The 18,611-nt window shown below is 38.1% G+C and overlaps 1 protein-coding gene across 2 annotated transcripts in view; it reads left to right on the forward strand.

The window, feature by feature from the left end:
• The window catches only part of LOC111147771 (protein-L-isoaspartate (D-aspartate) O-methyltransferase), a 44,114-nt gene that overhangs the window by 19,884 nt on the left and 5,619 nt on the right, over positions 1-18,611 (forward strand). Inside the window, exons 4-7 of one of the 2 annotated variants that reach the window (XM_022503999.1) lie at positions 5,912-6,016; positions 8,104-8,224; positions 10,774-10,859; positions 16,119-16,335. In XM_022503999.1, coding sequence (XP_022359707.1) covers positions 5,912-6,016; positions 8,104-8,224; positions 10,774-10,859; positions 16,119-16,298 — 492 coding nt within the window. In that variant the 3' untranslated portion in view covers positions 16,299-16,335. The remainder of the gene's footprint in view (positions 1-5,911; positions 6,017-8,103; positions 8,225-10,773; positions 10,860-16,118; positions 16,336-18,611) is intronic. The other variant, XM_022503998.1, reaches the window with a different exon arrangement.

The following is an 18,611-nucleotide window of genomic DNA, read 5'->3' on the forward strand; positions in this document are numbered from 1 at the left end:
AAAAATGATAGATAATGAAGATAATGGATTATAACATTGTGAATTAAGAAACAAAAATACATGAGTTTGTAGAGATTTTTTTAAAAAGCAAGTCAGAGACAAAAATGAAAAACAGGTGAATGGCAATTAATACATATGGAGGGAATAATAGAACTTTTTAAAAAAATCACTATTTTGTAATCATCAATATAATGATTGAATTGGGCAGAGATCATCAATTAAAACAATTTAGAGGAAGGTTATTGGGAACAAAAGTGTTCAAGTAGTCTCAAATTATTTTTCTACATATTACTGATTACAAAGAGAAAATTAGGCCTTTAAAATAGAGTGATCTAGTTGTTACCACATTGACTGAGTGGGTTGAGCTTGGCAAGTCTAGAGGTGAGGTGGCCCAACATTATGTGCTTCCTGATGTGATGCAACGGGAGGTGCCTAGCAAGCCTCTTGTGCTGTTCTTGCTAAGTCTTGGATCTGAGTCTAACACTGAGGAAATTGAGGAAATCTAGAATATGGGGTATTATGTGGGATGGTCAGACAGGACTTCTTAAAGGAGTCAGTTGTTCTGAAGAATAGAGAAGTGGTGGGTAGAGGAGAATTGAGGGGGGAATATTTAATATTGACAAATGCAGTGCATGAACCTTGAAAGGACTAGGGAAAAAACAGCTGTAAAGAACATTTTGGGGGGTGCCTGGGTGGCTCAGTGGGTTAAGCCTCTGCCTTTGGCTCAGGTCGTTATCTCAGGGTCCTGGGACAGAGCCCCACATCGGGCTCTCTGCTCAGCGGGGAGCCTGCTTCCCCCTCTCTCTCTGCCTGCCTCTCTGCCTGCTTGTGATCTCTCTCTCTCTGTCAAATAAATAAATAAAATCTTAAAAAAAAAGAATATTAAAGAAAAAAAGAACATTTTGGGGACAGTTGAAATTTGAGTATGGTGTGTATGTTAGAGGATACTAAATTGATTATTTTCTTGAGTGTGTTAATGGTGATGTGGTTGCAAAGGGAGATGTCCTAGTTTTTTTAGCAGATTCATGCTGAAGTATTTTGGGGTGAAGTATCGTGATGTCTACAGCCTATTTTCAGATGGTTTTGAAAAACAGTTGGCACAATATATAAAGTTGGTGACTGTATATAAGGAAAAAAGTGTATTCAGTGTATTTGTGGGTTTAAAATTTTTCATAATTATATAAAAAAAGAACTTCTAAAAAGCTTAGTTTAAGAATTTAGAGATAAACATGGGTTATCTAGAAAAATATTAGCTAGGCTGATAAAAGCATAAAAAAAGCTAGCAATTGTGATTGAAGGCCTTGACATTTTACCTCTGGATGGGACTTTAATAATAACTCAGCATACTTCTTTTTTTTTTTTTTTTAATTTATTTGATAGAGATCACAAGTAGGCAGAAAGGAAGGCAGAGAGGTGTGTGGGGGAAGCAGGCTCCCTGCTGAGTAGAGAGCCCGATTCGGGGCTTGATCCCAGGACCCTGGGATCATGATCTGAGCTGAAGGCAGAGGCTTTAACCCACTGAGCCACCCAGGCGCCCCAGCATACTTCCTTTAAAAAAAAAAAAAAACAAATCTTATATGCAAATGTGGTACTGTAAAAAAAGATTCCTGAGGCTTTTTTGGAATTAAGATGGTACAGTACTGTCTGTAGGTTGAGGATTGGCACCTTCAGAAAGTTCCTTCTTGTCCTTTGATTTCTGGATCAGGAAAGTCAGATATTGCAGGAGTTATTTTGTTTCTTTGACTACTTCCCTATTCTAGGCCCATACTTGTTATCTTATTAGTAGAAATTATTAAACCTCATAACTGATTATTGTAAGAGTCTGATGAAAGCTGCTATTTATATTTAATCCAGAACTCTTTTTCATAACATAAGTGTTTTTCACTCTTCAGTCAAGAGCCTCTTTTGTAAAGCAGTCTGTGTGAAAAATTGATAAAGTTCGTTCTCTAAAACTCTTTCCCCAAAGCACACCCATCCTTCAGTGTGCATTTGTGTGTTATCCCTAATGAGCTTTTTTGGACCTTAATGACTTTCTGGAACACTGTTTGAAAACCCTTGGGATTGTTTATAGTTGTATCTATTAAAGGCCTTTTTTTACATTAGTTGTGGAATAGTAGCCTTAACTTTTTCTGTTTTAACTTTTTAATGTGGAAGTTTCTAACACCACATATATAAATAGAATAATATAATGAACCCTCATGTAGCCATCGTCACCTTTAATAATTACCCACAATTTGTTAATCCTGTTTTATCTTTGTTTCGTTCTTGCTGAACTATTTAAAAACAAATCCCAAACATAATATTATTCACCCCTAAATATTTAAGTATAAATCTGATTACTTTAAAAACATGACTGCAATACTATATCATACCTAAAAATGTTCCTTAGTATATTAATATCTTACACATAGTTCTGCTCAGACTATACCAAGTGTTTCAAAAACATTGTTTTATGGTTAATTTGCTTAAATCAGGATCCAAACAAGGTCCAGACTTTGCATCTTTTTAGTTTTTTTCACTCTTTTTCGTTCCTTTTAATTTTAAAAGACCCCTTCATTTTTTAAAATACCACTTATTTATTGACAAAACTCATCCATTTGGGGGAGTCTGTGTGGCATAGTCGGTTGAGTGTGCAATTCTTGGTTTCAGCTCAGGTCCTGATCTCAGGGTTGTGAGATCAAGTCCTATGTCGGGCTCCACATTCAAGGCAGAGTCTGCCTAAGTTTCTGTTTCCCTCTCCCTCTACCCCTCCCCTTTGCTTTTTCCCTCCCTCTCCAATCTCCCTCAAATAAATAAATTCTTAAAAACAAAACAAAACAAACCTGTCCGTTTGTCCTATAGAATTTCCCATATTCTAAATTTGGTTAATTGTTTCCTAGTGATATTTTAACTTATTACCCCCCACACACTGACACACACACCTTTTTTTTTTTCTTTCCCTTTTCCTTTTCAAGAATACTGCCTAATGGTTTTTTTCTGTTCCATCACATGGAGGGGGGGGCATGGTATCTGATCGTCCACTTTTAGTGATTGGAATAAAGTCTTTTCAATAACTTTACTTTTTTAAAAGATTTTATTTATCCATTTGAAAGAGAGAGAGAAAGAGAGAGCATGGGGAGGAACAGAGGGGGAGGGACAAGCAGACTCCGTGCTGAGTGTGGAGCTTGACGTGGGCCTCAATCCCAAGACCCTGAGATCATGACCTGAACTGAAACCAAGAGTCAGATGCTTAACTGAGTGCACCATCCAAGTGCCCCTCGATAATGTTTTAAATTATTATACACACTCGGAAAAGTACACAGATCTTAAGTGTATAGCTTAATGAATGTTCACATATGTATATGTGTAACCATCACCTAGATGAAGATCAGAACGTTTCCTGTGTCCTAGCAGGCTCTCTCATGCTGGTTCCTTAGGCTCTAAGGCTTTGGTCACCTAAATTAGTTTTCTAAATAGGGAGTTTACAGTCTGGCCTCCATTTTGAACATTACCTGTTTCTAATGCTTAAATTTTTTCTTTTTTTCCTTTTAAATATTTTATTTATTCTAGAGAGAGAATGGGTTGTAGGGGAACAACAGACTCCATGCTGAATATGGAGACCTTTGTAGGGCTCGATCCCATGACCCTGAAATTATGACCTGAACCAAAACGTAGAGTCAGACATTTAAGAGACCGAGCCATCCAGGTGCCCCTCTGCTGATTTTTTTTTTAAGATTTTATTTATTTGAGAGAGAGTGAATGAGAGAAAGAGCGAGTGTGGGGGTGGGGAGGATCAGAGGAAGAAACAGTCTCCCTGCTGAGTAGGGAGCCTGCTATGGGACTCAATCCTGGGACTCCAGGATCATGACCTGAGCCGAAGGCAATTGCTAAACCAGCTGAGCCACCCAGGCACCCCCCCATTTGATGATTTTTAATAATGAACGTAGCAGGCATTTAAGGACAGCTTTTGAGATAATATTTATTAGTTCTAACTCCATATTTTGGAAAAGCACTGAAATGTAAGTTTATAAACAGGAGGGAGTAGAAAAGGCTTTATTTCTTGGTTTGGTCTAAAGTGTATCCAATATGATTTTATTTAATTAGTAATTTGTATATACTGTAAACATAAAAATATATATCCTTTGACCCCCGTCAGTTCTTCTTCTAGGAACTTATCCTATACATACACTTACAAGATTTTTTTTTTTAAGATTTTGTTTTATTTATTTGACAGATTGCAAGTAGGCAGAGAGGCAGGAAGGGTGGGCGGGGTGGGGGGGAATGGGGGAAGCAGGCTCCCTGCTGAGCAGAGAATCTGATGTGGGGCTCTATCCCAGGACCCTGGGATCATGACCTGAGCCGAAGGCAGAGGCTTTAGCCCACTGAGCCACCCAGGTGCCCCAAGATTTTTTTTTTTAAAGATTTTACTTATTTATTTGAGAGAGAGAGAGCGTGTGTGCACTAGTGGGGGAAAGGGCAGAGTATCTAAGCAGACTCCTGCTGAGTGTGGAGCTGGGTGTGGGGCTCGATCTCATGACCCATGAGATCAGGATCTGAGGCGAAACCAAGAGTCAGATGCTTAACTGACTGAGCTACCCAAGTGCCCCACTTTATAAGATTTTTATAAAGATCATTATATTATCCTATACGTACAGCTTTTAAGATTATTTCATCCCTTTTGTTACAGAAGATTGGAGCTAGGTTAAATATCCCTCATTAGGGATTTTTTGGGGGGTGGGTTTTCTTATTATATGTACAAGAATATACTTCTCAGCCTCAAAAAGGAATGAACAGGCTATTTAATTATTGATAAGGAAGGGGCGCCTGGGTGGCTCAGCCGGTTAAATGGCTGCCTTCAGTTCTGGTCATGATCCCAGGGTTCTAGGAACCCACATTGGGTTCTCTGTTCAGCAGAGAGCTTGCTTCTCCCTCTCCTTCTGCCTGCTGCTCCCCTTGTTTGTGCTCACTTGCACTCTGTCAAATAAGTAAATAAAAATCTTAAAAAGAAACCTTAAAAAAAAGTATTGATAAGAAAAGTTCTTCAAGGGGTGCCTGGGTGGTTCAGTGGGTTGGACCTCTGCCTTTGGCTAAGGTCATGATATCAGGGTTCTGGGATCAAGTCCCGCATGGGGGGTGGGTCTCTGCTCAGCAGGGAGCCTGCTAACCCCCCCCACTCTCTGCCTGCCTCTCTGCCTACTTGCGATCTCTCTCTGTCAAATAAATAAATAACATCTTTAAAAAAAAAGGTTCTTCAAGATATAGTAAATTAAAAAATAGATACATATTTGCTTGTGTATGCATAGAATAGGTATGTTTGAAAGGAATCACAAGAAACTGACAACATAGATTGCCTTTAGGGAGTGAAATTGGTTGGGGGTGGGAAAGGTGATGGACAGGGGTGGGGTAGAGACTTAACTGTAAATCCTTTTGTAGCTTTTGACTTTGAATTAATTAAAATTTAAAAATTCACACACTGGAGATCTAAATTTACTAAAACATCTTATTTTATTTTATTTTTTTAAAGAATTTTATTTCTTTATTTGAGAGAGTGTGAGCGAGAGAGCAGAAAGAGGAGGAACAGAGGGAGAGGGAGAAGCAAGCTCCCCGCTGAACAGGGACCCTGAGGTGGGGCTTGATGTGGGGCTGGATCCCAAGACCCTGGGATAATAACCTGAGCTGAAGGTAGTTGCTTAACCCACTGAGCCACCCAGGCACCCCTACTAAAACATTTTATATAAATGTAATTTAATCAGTGAAAACTTTCTTACATAATTCTGTAAATCTAAGTATATAATATGTTGTGTTTTCATTATCTTGGTAGGTGACAGTAGTAGAAAAATTGGTATGAAGTTGGAAACTTTATATGCCATGGTATATATACTTTATAGAGTCTTGAAAAGAAATGAGTATTTGCTTTGTTTTCTTTTGGCAGCATGCATATGCGTTAGAACTTCTATTTGATCAATTGCATGAAGGAGCTAAAGCTCTCGATGTAGGATCTGGAAGTGGAATCCTTACTGCATGTTTTGCACGTATGGTAAGAGCTTTATTTTTCATTCCATTCCAGGAGAAGCATATTATATATTTGGCTATACATTTTTTTACTAGCAGTTTTGGAGGTTTTTGTTTTGTTTTAATTCTACTAATATAGCAGTTGGAACATGTATCATTTAGGTTTTTTTGTTGTTGCAGATAACAGAAGATATGGTCCAAATTCGGTCCCAAAGGGGAATTTATTTGGTTTATATAATGGAAAAGTCCAAAGTGTATCTGGCTTTTTGTGTGGCTGGATTCAAAAGAAGATCAGACATTGTTATTGACAGTGGGTTTCTCTTTGGTTCTTGGTTTGGCTTTGCTTTCCGCCAAATGTTGGCTTCAGTCAGGCTCTTCCCTTGTGATCACAAGATGGCAACCAGCAGCTTCCAGACTGCCTTCTTCCAGATTCTCAGCTGGCAGAAAATGATGTAGAGAATCTGATTTCCAAACACTCCTACAGGGTTATTAGAAATGAGAGTAGAGCTTCTTTTATATTAAGAAAAGTACTCTTAGAAAAATGCCTTGTTTATTATACTTCGAGTTTTATCACCAGAGGCTTATCTTAGTGACTCTCCTGAGTGAGTCTGGAGTTACCTGTGCTCAGATAATCAAATCAATTTGATTATTACGAAAAATCTTGTCCCTGAGGGCTAGATAGGAAGATTCTGGTCTAGTTAGGTTGGGATTTATGGATGATGCATCTTTTAGAATCCGTTTAGCTTGCTGTAAATATTTAACTGGCAGACCACCAGCATGTAAGCTCCAGGGAGGGTGGGAATTTTACTTGATTTTTTTTTTTCCCCGTTGATGGGGAAACAGTGCTTGTTACATAAGACGACTCAGGTATTTCTTTTCAGTTGTCTTACTTGTTTTGTAAAAGTTAAGCTCCCTAATGGAATGTCAGGTTTTTTTATTTTTTGGTTTTTTAGGATTTTATTTATTTGAGAGAGAGTGTGCGCTGGAAAAGAACACAAGAGAGACAGCATGAGCAGGGGGAGGGGCAGAGAGGGAGAGCGGGGCAGGGAGCCCAACACAAGACTCAGTCCCAGGACCCAGAGATCATGACCTGAGCAGAAGGCAGATGCTTAACCAACTGAGCCACCCAGGCACCCCAGGATTTTTTTTTTACGCTTAGACAAAGTATTTACTTAATGACATGTTCTTGATGTTTGATGTATTTATGGTTTTAGAGAAAAATTCACCTCTTAAAAATCATTAGATTTCTGAGTTACCTTTTTAAAAGTAGTGTTAATGTCTTTCACATATTTACCATGTGCTAGTGAGTGTTCTAAGTGCTTTTCATGTATTCTTTTTTTTAAGTTTCACATCATTTAAGAGGTATGTACCCTTTTCCTCGTCATTTTACAGCTGAGGAACCTGATTCGTAGAATAACTTGCCAAGGTTGTACAGTTGTAAGTGATGAAGGTTAGATGTGAACCCAGGTTGTCTGACTTCAGAGTCTTTACATTTTGTTAAATTTATTTTACAATTCATATTTATACTTGGGGCCTTTTTATATTTTTATGTATTTTATATTTTCCACATATGGCAATAGAATCGGGTATAGAAATCTCTATACAATTTTTTATGTAACATTTTAATGTTTAAACTCACACTTTTAGATGGAATTGAATTAAAAATGATTTTACCAACTACCATTTAATATTAGTTAAATGCAGTTTAAGTACTTAATATTAATTTATTATGTACTTATTAAGCATTTAATTTATTTAATATTAATAATAAGCATTTAATATTTGTCAATTATTAGTTAATCAGTTAAGTCTTATTTCAGGGTGTGGGGTTTAAAAATGAGAACTCAAAGAAAGGATTTTTTTTTTTAGTATTGCAAGTTTTTGTACCTCCATCTCCTTAATTACTGAGATGTAATTATCCATTTGAGGGTTATAACTGAAAAAGTTGTATTTGGTTAATACAGTAAACTGAGTAACAATCTAATTGGTGGCTTGAGCTGTTTGTCTTCATTTCTCATTGCAGAATGTGACTTTAGGTGAGGAGACACTTTAATGACACTTCAGAAAGACAAATTAGGCCAGTGAGCTATTGAATTATTCCCTCATTTCCAGGTTGGCTCTAGTGGAAAAGTCATAGGAATTGACCACATTAAAGAGCTAGTAGATGACTCAATAAATAATGTCAGAAAGGACGATCCAATGCTTTTGTCTTCAGGGAGAGTGCAACTCGTTGGTGAGTATCAGAAAACTTTGAAAATTTCCTCTCTGGAGGATTTTTGTTTTCAGAAGATCCCATGCAAGCTAAATAATACTCAAGCTAGTTTTTGCTTTTTTTATTTTTAAACATTCACTTTTAAGTACTAGGTGAGGAAAACAGTTATTGTAAAATATTATGCTGGCTGTACCTTGACCACGGTGGTGATATGACTGTTAACCATTTCAGAAAATGCTCATGTTGTGAATTCTTTATTCATTGCTTTTGAAGAAGTAATAGCAAAGTAGCAAGTGTCCATTATGAAAAATTTAAAGTGCAGAAATGTGTAAGATAAAAAAGAAACCCCTCCTTTTCCATCTTAAGTTTTGTAGACATATAAATATACATATGAAAAAATATACATATACACAGTTTCTTTTTAATTGGCTCATACATTCGTAGTTGGCTTTTTTCAGCAGTATATAGTGAACATATTTCCATGTGAGCACACTGTACTATTATGAGAAGTAGCAAGCATTAAAACATGCAGAGAGCATAAATGCGAAGCTTAGCAAAAATACCTGTTTCATCATCACACTGATCTAGAAAGGGGAACAGCATTTGTAGCTGGGATGTCCCCTGCTTGCTTTTCTCTTCTCAGAACTCTTTCCCTTCAGGAGAAGTGCTAACCAGCATCATTACTTTTATGTATTTACTACTTAGTTGCACTTCCATAAATGATGCTCAATTTAATTTTGAGCATTAGATAAACAGAATCATACAGTATATATTCTATGATGAATGACTTCTTTCATTCAATATTATGTTTGTAAGATTCACTCATCTTTTTTGTATAATTAATTTTTATTGTTTGCTATATAACATCCTACTATAAGGACATCACCAAAATGTGTTTGTTTCTTCTACTGTAGATGGATATTTTGGGTTGTTTCTAATTTGGGGATATTCACAGTACTGCTGTGAACATATGAGGACAGAGGTCCAAATGTGTATGTACACTCATCAGACAAGCATTCATTTGTGTAGAGCATTATTGCAGGTTCATAGGGTAACCATACACATTGCAAAACTTTTTAAAAGTGATTGAACCAATTTACATTTCCATCAGCAATGTATCATTGTTTTTAATGTTCTTTTTTTTTTTTTTTATAAACATATAATGTATTTTTATCCCCAGGGGTACAGGTCTGTGAATCGCCAGGTTTACACACTTCACAGCACTCACCATAGCACATACCCTCCCCAATGTCCATAACCCCATCCCCCTCTCCCAAGCTCCCCCCCCAACCCTCAGTTTGTTTTGTGAGATTAAGAGTTAGTGCTCTTTGTTTTATCAACACTTGGTATTGCTAGGTTTTTCTTTTTACCCACTTAGTGAGTGTATAGTAGTAAGTCTTTGTGATTTTAATTTTGTATTTTCCTACCAACTGGTGAAGTCAAACACTGTTTCATACGCTTGACCATTTGGATGTCTTCCTTTGTGAAATGTCTTGTTCAGATATTGAGTTGTTTATATTTTTCTTTGATACATAGGACCTCTACAGATTAGCCCTTTATTTATACATATTAAATCTTTTCTTTCACTCTGCAGCATGCCTTTTCACTCATATTGGTGCTTCTTGATTAATAGAAATACTTAATATTACTTTTTTAAGATTTTGTTTATTTTTTTATTTGAAAGAGTGCATGCTCAAGTGGGGGGAGGGGCAGAGGGAGAAGCAGATTCCCTGCTGAGCAGTAAGCCCAACGCAGGGCTCCATCCCAGGACCCTGGGATCGTGATGCTTAATGGGCTGAGCCACCTAAGCACCCCAATAGAAATACTTAATTTTAATGTATCAGACTTAATAGCTTTTTCTAGTGTTTTCTGTGTCCTTTTTTAAAAAAATTAATTTATTTATTTTAGTGCGAGAGAGTGAGCACGAGTGGGAGGGACAGGGGGAGAGGGAGACAGAATCTGAAGCACGCTTCTGTTGAGTGCCGAGCCCCATATAGGGCCCCACCTCATGACCCTAAGATCACGACCTGACCTAACACCGATTGGATGCTTAACCAACTATGCCACCTAAGCTCCCCTTCTGTGTCTTCTTTAAGGCTACTATAAAATCAGGACACCAGGGTGACTCAGTCGATGAAGCATCTGCCTTCAGCTCAGTTCGTGATCCCAGGGTACTGGGATCAGGCCCCACATCGGGCTCCCTGCTCACTGGGGAGCCTGCTTCTCCCTCTGCCTGCCACTATCCCTGCTTGTGTTCTTTCTCTCTCTGACAAATAAATGAATAAAAATCATAAAAAAAAAGACTATAAAATCATGAAGCTATGTCCCTGTCTTATTTCGCAGAGGCATTATTTTAGCTTTTCCCATTTAGATCTTTGATCTGTCTGACATTGATTTTTGTGCATGTAAGAGATAGAGATTCAAGGGTATATTTTTTCCACATGAATATCCAGTTGTCCCCACATCATTTATTAAAAGTTTCTCTTTGCTCTGCTTTAAGCCTCCTGTAATTGTTCACACTGGGTAGTTCTTTCTGAACAGATTTTAAAGCATAATTTTTTTTCTTTCAGTGGGGGATGGAAGAATGGGGTACGCTGAAGAAGCCCCTTATGATGCTATTCATGTAGGAGCTGCAGCGCCAGTTGTGCCGCAGGCAGTGAGTTGGGTCTTTTCCTGTGTTTCTGTGCTTGCATCAACTACAGCTGTAAAAGACTTAAGAGAAATGACTTCTAGATGATCAAAACATAATTAGACTTTTATGTCACGCATTTAATCACACTTAGTAAGCAGTTTTTTTTTCATATGTGAAGAGTTGTATAAATGACTTGGAAAATTACTAAATCGTAGTTCGTGGCTGTCTTACTTGAAATCGCATTTGATCCTTCTAAGAACTAGTATGCCAGTGGAGTTAGGAAAATCCATCTGGAGTTCCAGATACGATAATCACTTGGTGTTTTGTGAAATACCAGAATGTGCAAGATTGCTAAGTGCATGCGTGAAACCAGGAGGTATTTGTCATACATTTTAGCCTCACAAAGCTTATATTCTAGAAGAAATGTGTCGTACATATAACAGGAAAATTAATGCAATGATAGTGTATCATTAGCATATAATATATATTGAAGGGAAAAGAAACCTTGTACTACCATAAGTTCAAGTGAGGGAGAGAACTTTATGTGAACAGTTAAGGAGACTATTTACATGGTCTAAGGAGACTACATACAATGGAATTAGAACTGAATCTGAAAGAATAGTAGGGTTTGCATAGTTACAGCAAGAGGGAAGGCTATTCTAGTATTGTATGCTACATAGTCAAGAAAATATTTAAGTACAAAATTGGTTTTTTGTTTTAAAAATTTTTTTTTTTTTTTTAATTTTAGAGAGAAAGTGCGACAGGCAGGGAGGGGGATGAGGGGGAAACTCAGGCAGACTCTGAGTTGCGTGCAGAGCCCAACTTGGGGCTTAATCCAAGGACCCTAAGATCGTGACCTGAATCTAAATCAAGAGTCGAATATTTAACTGAATAAGCCACCTAGGCACCCCCAATCTTGGTTTTCTATTTCAGGAAGACTGATGAGCTTCTGTCAGCCCTTAATAATCCCTGGTTAAGTTCATTGAGTTCTTCAGTTTCTATGGTATCTGGAGTTTTCCACCATTCTGGAGTGGATGACTAGGGCCTAAGAGTGACACTTCTGCCCAGTCTCAGCCACTCCCCAGTCTGGAATAGTTCTTATTTGTATGTTTAGATCAGTTAATGAGAAGCTGAAAGTTAGAGAACTTGTTCTGGTTATTGACTGAATGATTTTGAGAAAATTACTTATTTTTTCTGGCCCTGTTACCTTTTGTTGTTGTTTGTTTGTTTCCTTTTTAAAACTAAACCAATGGTTTTATTTTTTTATTTTTTAAATTTTTTCAAAGATTTTATTTATTTATTTGACAGACAGAGATCACAAGTAGGCAGAGAGGCAGGCAGAGAGAGAGAGGAGGAAGCAGGCTCCCCGCTGAGCAGAGAGCCTGATGCTGGGCTTGATCCCAGGACCCTGAGATCATGACCTGAGCCGAAGGCAGAGGCTTAACCCACTGAGCCACCTAGGCCCCCCATAAACCGGTGGTTTTAACACATTTTAATTGAAGGGTTGATATGCTGCAAAGGGAATGCCTGACTGGCTCAGTAAAGCATGCAAATCTTGATCTTAGGGTCATGAGTTTGAGCCCCATGTGTGAAGGAGAGTTTACTTAAAATTAAAAACATATATGCTGTAGAAAGATGTACAAGTCATAAATGAATAGCTCAGTGAATGTTCGCATATGACACATGGTCTGTAGGTTTTTAACTTTTTTTTTTTAATTTAATGCAGCTTAGTAGGAACAGTTAATACGTGAAACAGAACTGTATTTAAATGAAGGGGCTTGACTGCAGAGCTTATCTTCCCCATTAAGTCCCTGAGATGATCTCGAAGGGCATTTCTGGCTTTAGCTCAATACGGTTTTAAAGATTTATTTATTTATTTTAGAGAGAGAAAGAGTATGCACGCAGGAGGTGGGGCAGAGGGAGAGGGAGAGAAGCAGACTCCTCACTGACCCCACTGACCTGCTAAACACGGAGCCCAACTCTGGGCTTGATCTCACAACCCTGAGCTTATGACCTGAGCCGAAATCAAGAGTCAGACGCCTAACCGACTGAGCCACCCAGGCATCCCTAGCTCAGTATGAATTTAAATGTTTGTAGTAGCACTTGGAAGTATTGTAGGGGTCTTTAACACCTGATTAAAGAGAAACATGCTAAATATAAATAAATAGAGTCATGCTGAAGGGAGGACCTTTCAGTTTTAGGATAGCAGAAAAGATGTTTATGCTTCCTTTTGTATATCACCTCAAAACAACTAGAAAAGCAGCAAACAGAAACTCCATGTTTCATTATCTTGGAGATTATACCTGCACTCCTGAACCCTGTGATGTATGCAGATGGAAGTGGGTGGAGCAGTAACTGACTTGGGAGGGTGGAGGAAGTTGGGCCAAAGAGGCTGCAGAGGGGGTTATTGAAGAAACAATTTGCTCCGTACAACTTGGAAAGAGCTTAGAAATCGGAAGCATGAGGATCTTGGAAGTCAGAGATGAAGTGTGGATCTGTTAAGAGGGGCTGCTGCTTGAAATTCTCTATGAGAAAAATTAGTGCTAAGCCCTAAACCCTAAGTAAGAAAATTTCCAAGAACCAAAGGCCATGATTCTATCGTTTGAGTACCCAGTATGATGAATTTTTTTCTAAAAAGAGAGGGGAAAAAACCCCATAATATCACCATAAAACTGTAGAGTGATAAAGAAAAGATTCTGAAAGTTCCCAGAACAACAAATCATAATCTGTTAAGGATTGGTAATCAGAAAGGCATCAGACTGCAGCAGCATTAGAATCAATAAGTCAGAGGAACAAACTCTCATAATTCTCAGCTGAAAATTATTTCCAACCTTGAATTCTGTGCCCACACATATTGTCAAATACATTAAATATAGTTTTAGATTTGCAAATCTCAGTCTCTCTCTTTTAAAATACTCCATGCACTATTTCGGAATACTTCTAAAGGAATTGTTTTAATGCCAAAAAATGAGGGGGAATAGGGACACCTGGGTGGTTCAGTCATTAGGCATTTGCCTTCGGCTCAGGTCATGATCCCAGGATCCTGGGATTGAGCCCCACATCGGCCTCCTTGCTCAGGGGCAAGAAGCCGGCTTCTCCCTCTCTTACTCCCCCTGCTTGTGTTCCCTCTCTTGCTGTGTCCCTCCCTTGTGTTCCCTCTCTTGCTGTGTCCCTCTTTGTCAAATAAATAAATAAAATCTTTTTTAAAAATGAGGGAGGAGAGAGATGGTAGGGAAAACCAGAAAGAGCAAGCCCTGGAATCTGGGCAAGTTGAACAGCTGGCTCAGGAGAGAGATGATGAAGAGTCCCCAGCGTTAGAAGGGACCTTTCCTGATGAGAGTTGTGCAGTGGGGCTGGGGATTAACCAGCCCAGATTTGGAACTGGAGGAGGAAGGCACTTGAAGCTACCAAAGAACAACAGAACACTAATTAGGGGCGCATGGGTGGCTCAGTCAATTAAGCATCTGCCTTCGACTCAGGTCATGATCTCAGTGTCCTGGGATCAAGCCCCTCATCGAGCTTCTCCTCCTCCCTCCTCCACTGCTCCCCCTGCTTGTGTGCTCTTTCTCTCTCTCTGTTTCTGTCAAGTAAGTAAATAAATAAACAAACAAATAAAATCTTGGGGGAAAAAAACACTAATTAGATAGGTTTGACTGTGAAGATCTTATTGAGAAGAAGTTGGAGGGTACAAATATTTAGAAAAAGTTACCCAAAAAATTGAGTGAAAAAAGAAAGAGCTGCATTTTTTTTTAAAGTTTATTCATTTTTCTTTTAAAGTAATCTCTGCACCCAGTGTGGGGCTTGAACTCACAGCCCTAAGATCAAGAGTTGTGCTCTTCTAATGAGCCAGCCAGATGCCCCGAAAGAGCTTCAGTTTCTAAGTGCAGGATAAACAACTGTTGTCTAAGAAAGGAAACAGACATTGGATACCTCTTGGCTCAGCTGCAAATTATGTTTACAGTCATAATTGAAAGTGGTTTTAAAAAATTATGATATTGGTTGGATTGAGGAAAGGAGAAAGGAGCAGAATAAGAGCTCAGGCCTCACCTAGCATATAATTTGAAATAAGAACATAAAGACTACAGTATGGTGACTGTAGGTAACAACACTGTATTGTGTATTTGACAGTTGCTGAGTGAGTAGGTCTTGAAAGTTCTCTTCATCACAAAGAAAAAATTGTAACTATCTGTGGTGATGGTTGTTAATTAAACTTGTAATCATTTTGCGGTATATACATATTATCAAACCATATGTCATACACCTAAAACTAACATAATGTTATATGTCAGTTATATGTTAATGAAAAAGATGAAAGGCATGCTTTAGAAATAATCACTACAAAAAAGTAAATACTGATGACCCAGCCAAAAGCATTTAAAATATTTAAAATGACTGGATTTAGGGGGCAAGTCTCCTTCATTTTATCGTAAACCTTGACATTTAGAGAAACAACTCCAGGAATACTTGTAAGAATTACTTGAGTAAAAATTAAAATGGGAAAAATAAGATAGGCTTGCTGACAACTGAAATTTTCATTGAGGACCCACTTTTATGGGATAATCCCATCCAAAGTAAAGTTTCTCCCTTACAGGGTTTGATAAGTAGTCATTACTAAGGCCATATTCAAATGTTAACATATGACCTGAAAGTTTTCTGACCAGAAGGGCTTTCACTGAGTAGTCTTGGTTTTTCATTGACAAGGGTGTCTTCAGTCTGATGCTATAGGAACTCCAGCTCTACCTTCCTTTGTCATGGTGCCAGTATTCTTAACTTCAGTCATAAAACCGAGGTTCCCTTATTTTTTGGTCAGTGATGCCCTAAATTCTACAGTGACAGGATAGGGACTCCTTGCTGATTTTTGCAGTCCCCTGCTCCCTTCTCCACTCCAGACCACAAAGATTCAAAACAGGGGTACGGGCATTGAAATGTTCTGCTTTGCCTTTGGTCTTCTGAAGAGGCTAGCTCTACATTATATGGTTAGCTCATACTGAGCCCTCCAGTTGTACCACGTACCATGTTAGGTACCAGGCGCACAAAGATGAATAACATCACAGTCCCTCTTGTCAGAGAACTTGTAGTTTAGTAGAGGAGGTCTATAGGTAAATGAATAGGTAGTGATTTGAGTAATAAATTTAACAATCAAAGTATGGATATACTAAATGAAGTGCATTTCTGCTTTCTGCTCCCAGACACTGGAAGTTGTTTGTGGTGATGCAAAATGACTCTCAATATAAAATTTGTAACTTGGTGTGCATGTCTTTTTCTTTTCCTTCTTCTTTTCAGCTGATAGACCAGTTAAAGCCTGGTGGGAGGTTGATATTGCCAGTTGGTCCCGCAGGTGGAAACCAGATGTTGGAGCAGTACGACAAGCTACAGGACGGCAGTGTCAAGATGAAACCCCTGATGGGAGTGATATACGTGCCTTTAACAGATAAAGAGAAGCAATGGTCCAGGTGGAAGTGATTTTATCTTCTGCTCTTTCTTCTTCCACACATGCAAGGTGAAGGGTGTGGATTCTAAGACATTAGACCACAAGAGCTGCTTTTTTTGGTTGTCACCTTTATGCTATTCCATTTTAACATCAGAAATTCACTACATTAAAAATCTAGAAAAATTTTGCATGAGTCTGCCCTTCTTTTGGTTTAACTCATATCTTTGGGAAAGGGGGGTGAGACTTGGTTGGCACAAAGGTGGGGTTTTTTTTTTTTCCTTTTTTTTTTTTTTTAAAGAGGCATTTAGCCACAGTTCAGAACTTTCTAAGGATATTTTATTATCAGCTATTCTGTTTCTGTATTCACAAATCATTTTTGTAGCTGCTCTGTGGTCATGGAAACAAAGGCTTTGGTCTGAAGAGAAGGGGCCATCCTTTCCTGCCTTGTTCATACCCTATTGAACCATTGTTACAAAGAAAAATAAGGGAAAAGATACTCTTGTCCCAGTTTTCAAAGGTGTCAGAATCCCAGAGAGGACATTCTTCCTCTCAGCTTGCTTTGCTTTCTCTCTTTCAATCAGGTTCATTGACATTCCTGTCTAACAACCTGTGCCTGTTTTACATTCAGCTCCTGTTTCAGAGCCGCTATAAGGAATAAACCTCTCGCCAGTCTATAAAACTGGCCAGCCCATTCTGAAGCCACTCTGAATTCCTGGGGAGGGGAGTGGATTCTGTGAGTGCAAAGCCAGCACAGTGCCCAGGTCTCACAAACCCACCCAAAGGGCCAACAGCATGCAGCATAATCGTCAGCACAGCATGGCTCATTGTAATGCCTCCTTGTGTTTTATGTCTCAGCATTATCAGAGTATTTTGTCTAAAGCCAAGGTTTCTCTCCTTCCTCTCTCCTTCTTCTCCCTTCCCCTCCCTGTTTCTTCAGTGGGAAGGAGTGAGAACAATAAGTAAGGATGGCACTAGCTAAGACTATTTAAAATTCAGTGTCAGAATAAGAAAGACTTTACAAGTTTCCTTGTTTTAGGATCTTTATTTGACAGAGGTACTTATTTTAAGATAATTATTTTTTTAAAGAGTAAAATGGTAATTATAAGTTTCATAGACTTCTTAATTTTTTTTTTTTTTTTTTTTTGGAAAGAGGAAAGATACCTTTGAATGTTTAATTGCAAAAATGATAATGAATCTAACTTAATTTTTCTTTTCACTCTGATTGGCCATTTCTGGGATATCTGACTAGGAATTGCTTTATTCTTCACATAATGTGGATTTAGCTATTTTCTTTGAATTCTAACCTGGAACACAGCCACTTCTTTAAAAAAAAAATTAAAAAGCCATGAGTCCTGTCAGTTAAAATCATATAGTTATTAACAACTATTACAGCCTTCCTTGATTTGCTTCTAGTATGGTTATGTTGTTACATAATTGTATAGTTGCTGTTGTGTAAAAGGGGCAAATATACAGTGAACTTACCAAAATTTGACATCAAGTGAGAGTTCAGATTTTCATTAAGCATTGAAAAGTTTTCTTTTCTTTTCTTTTTTTTTTTTTAAAGATTTTATTTATTTATTTGACAGACAAAGATCACAAGTAGGCAGAGAGACAGGCAGAGAGAGAGGGGGAAGCAGGCTCCCCCGATGAGAGCCCAATGTGGGGCTCTATCCCAGGACCCTGGGATCATGACCCGAGCTGAAGGCAGAGGCTTTAACCCACTGAGCCACCCATGTGTCCAAAAAGTTTTCTTTTTATATACAGTGAATACTAGTATTGAACATTCCCTTGTAGTTTGATGATGAAGGAATTACAATGGTATTTTGTTTTTATAACCAGACGTGGATTTAGCATGAAGCAAATGAAACTTAAGCCTCAGGACCTTCACATGCTAAGGGGCCTCCCAGCCAGTCTTGTTTTTAGTCCTTTTTTTCCCTTCATGGAGAGGTTCCCCCCCTTCCCAGGTCATAAAAGCTCTAGGTTTCCACAACACCTGTATCCACCCCTTATAAAACTAAACTCTTTGTATTAAATTTAGAATAATTTTTAAATTTATGGAAAAGTCATTTACCAAATATATTTAGTCATTTACCAAATATTTAAATATATATGCTTGTTTTTCTTTTTGGTTTTCAACTTTTTAAAAGATTGAGCAATTTTACACATATGTATCACTGGAAACTTTTCTCTAATTGTACCAGGAGGAATTCCAAATTCTGTTGTAAATTTTCTGTTTGTTCAGACACATTTTCCTACATCCAAAGATGTAGTGGGTCTTTTTTGTTTTGTTTTAAGTAAGCTCTGTGCCCACTGTGGGGCTTGCATTCATGACCCTGAGATCAAGA

This window comes from Enhydra lutris, unplaced genomic scaffold (genome assembly GCF_002288905.1).
Source record: "Enhydra lutris kenyoni isolate GAN:26980312 unplaced genomic scaffold, ASM228890v2 scaffoldscaffold17, whole genome shotgun sequence".
NCBI lineage: Eukaryota > Metazoa > Chordata > Mammalia > Carnivora > Mustelidae > Enhydra > Enhydra lutris.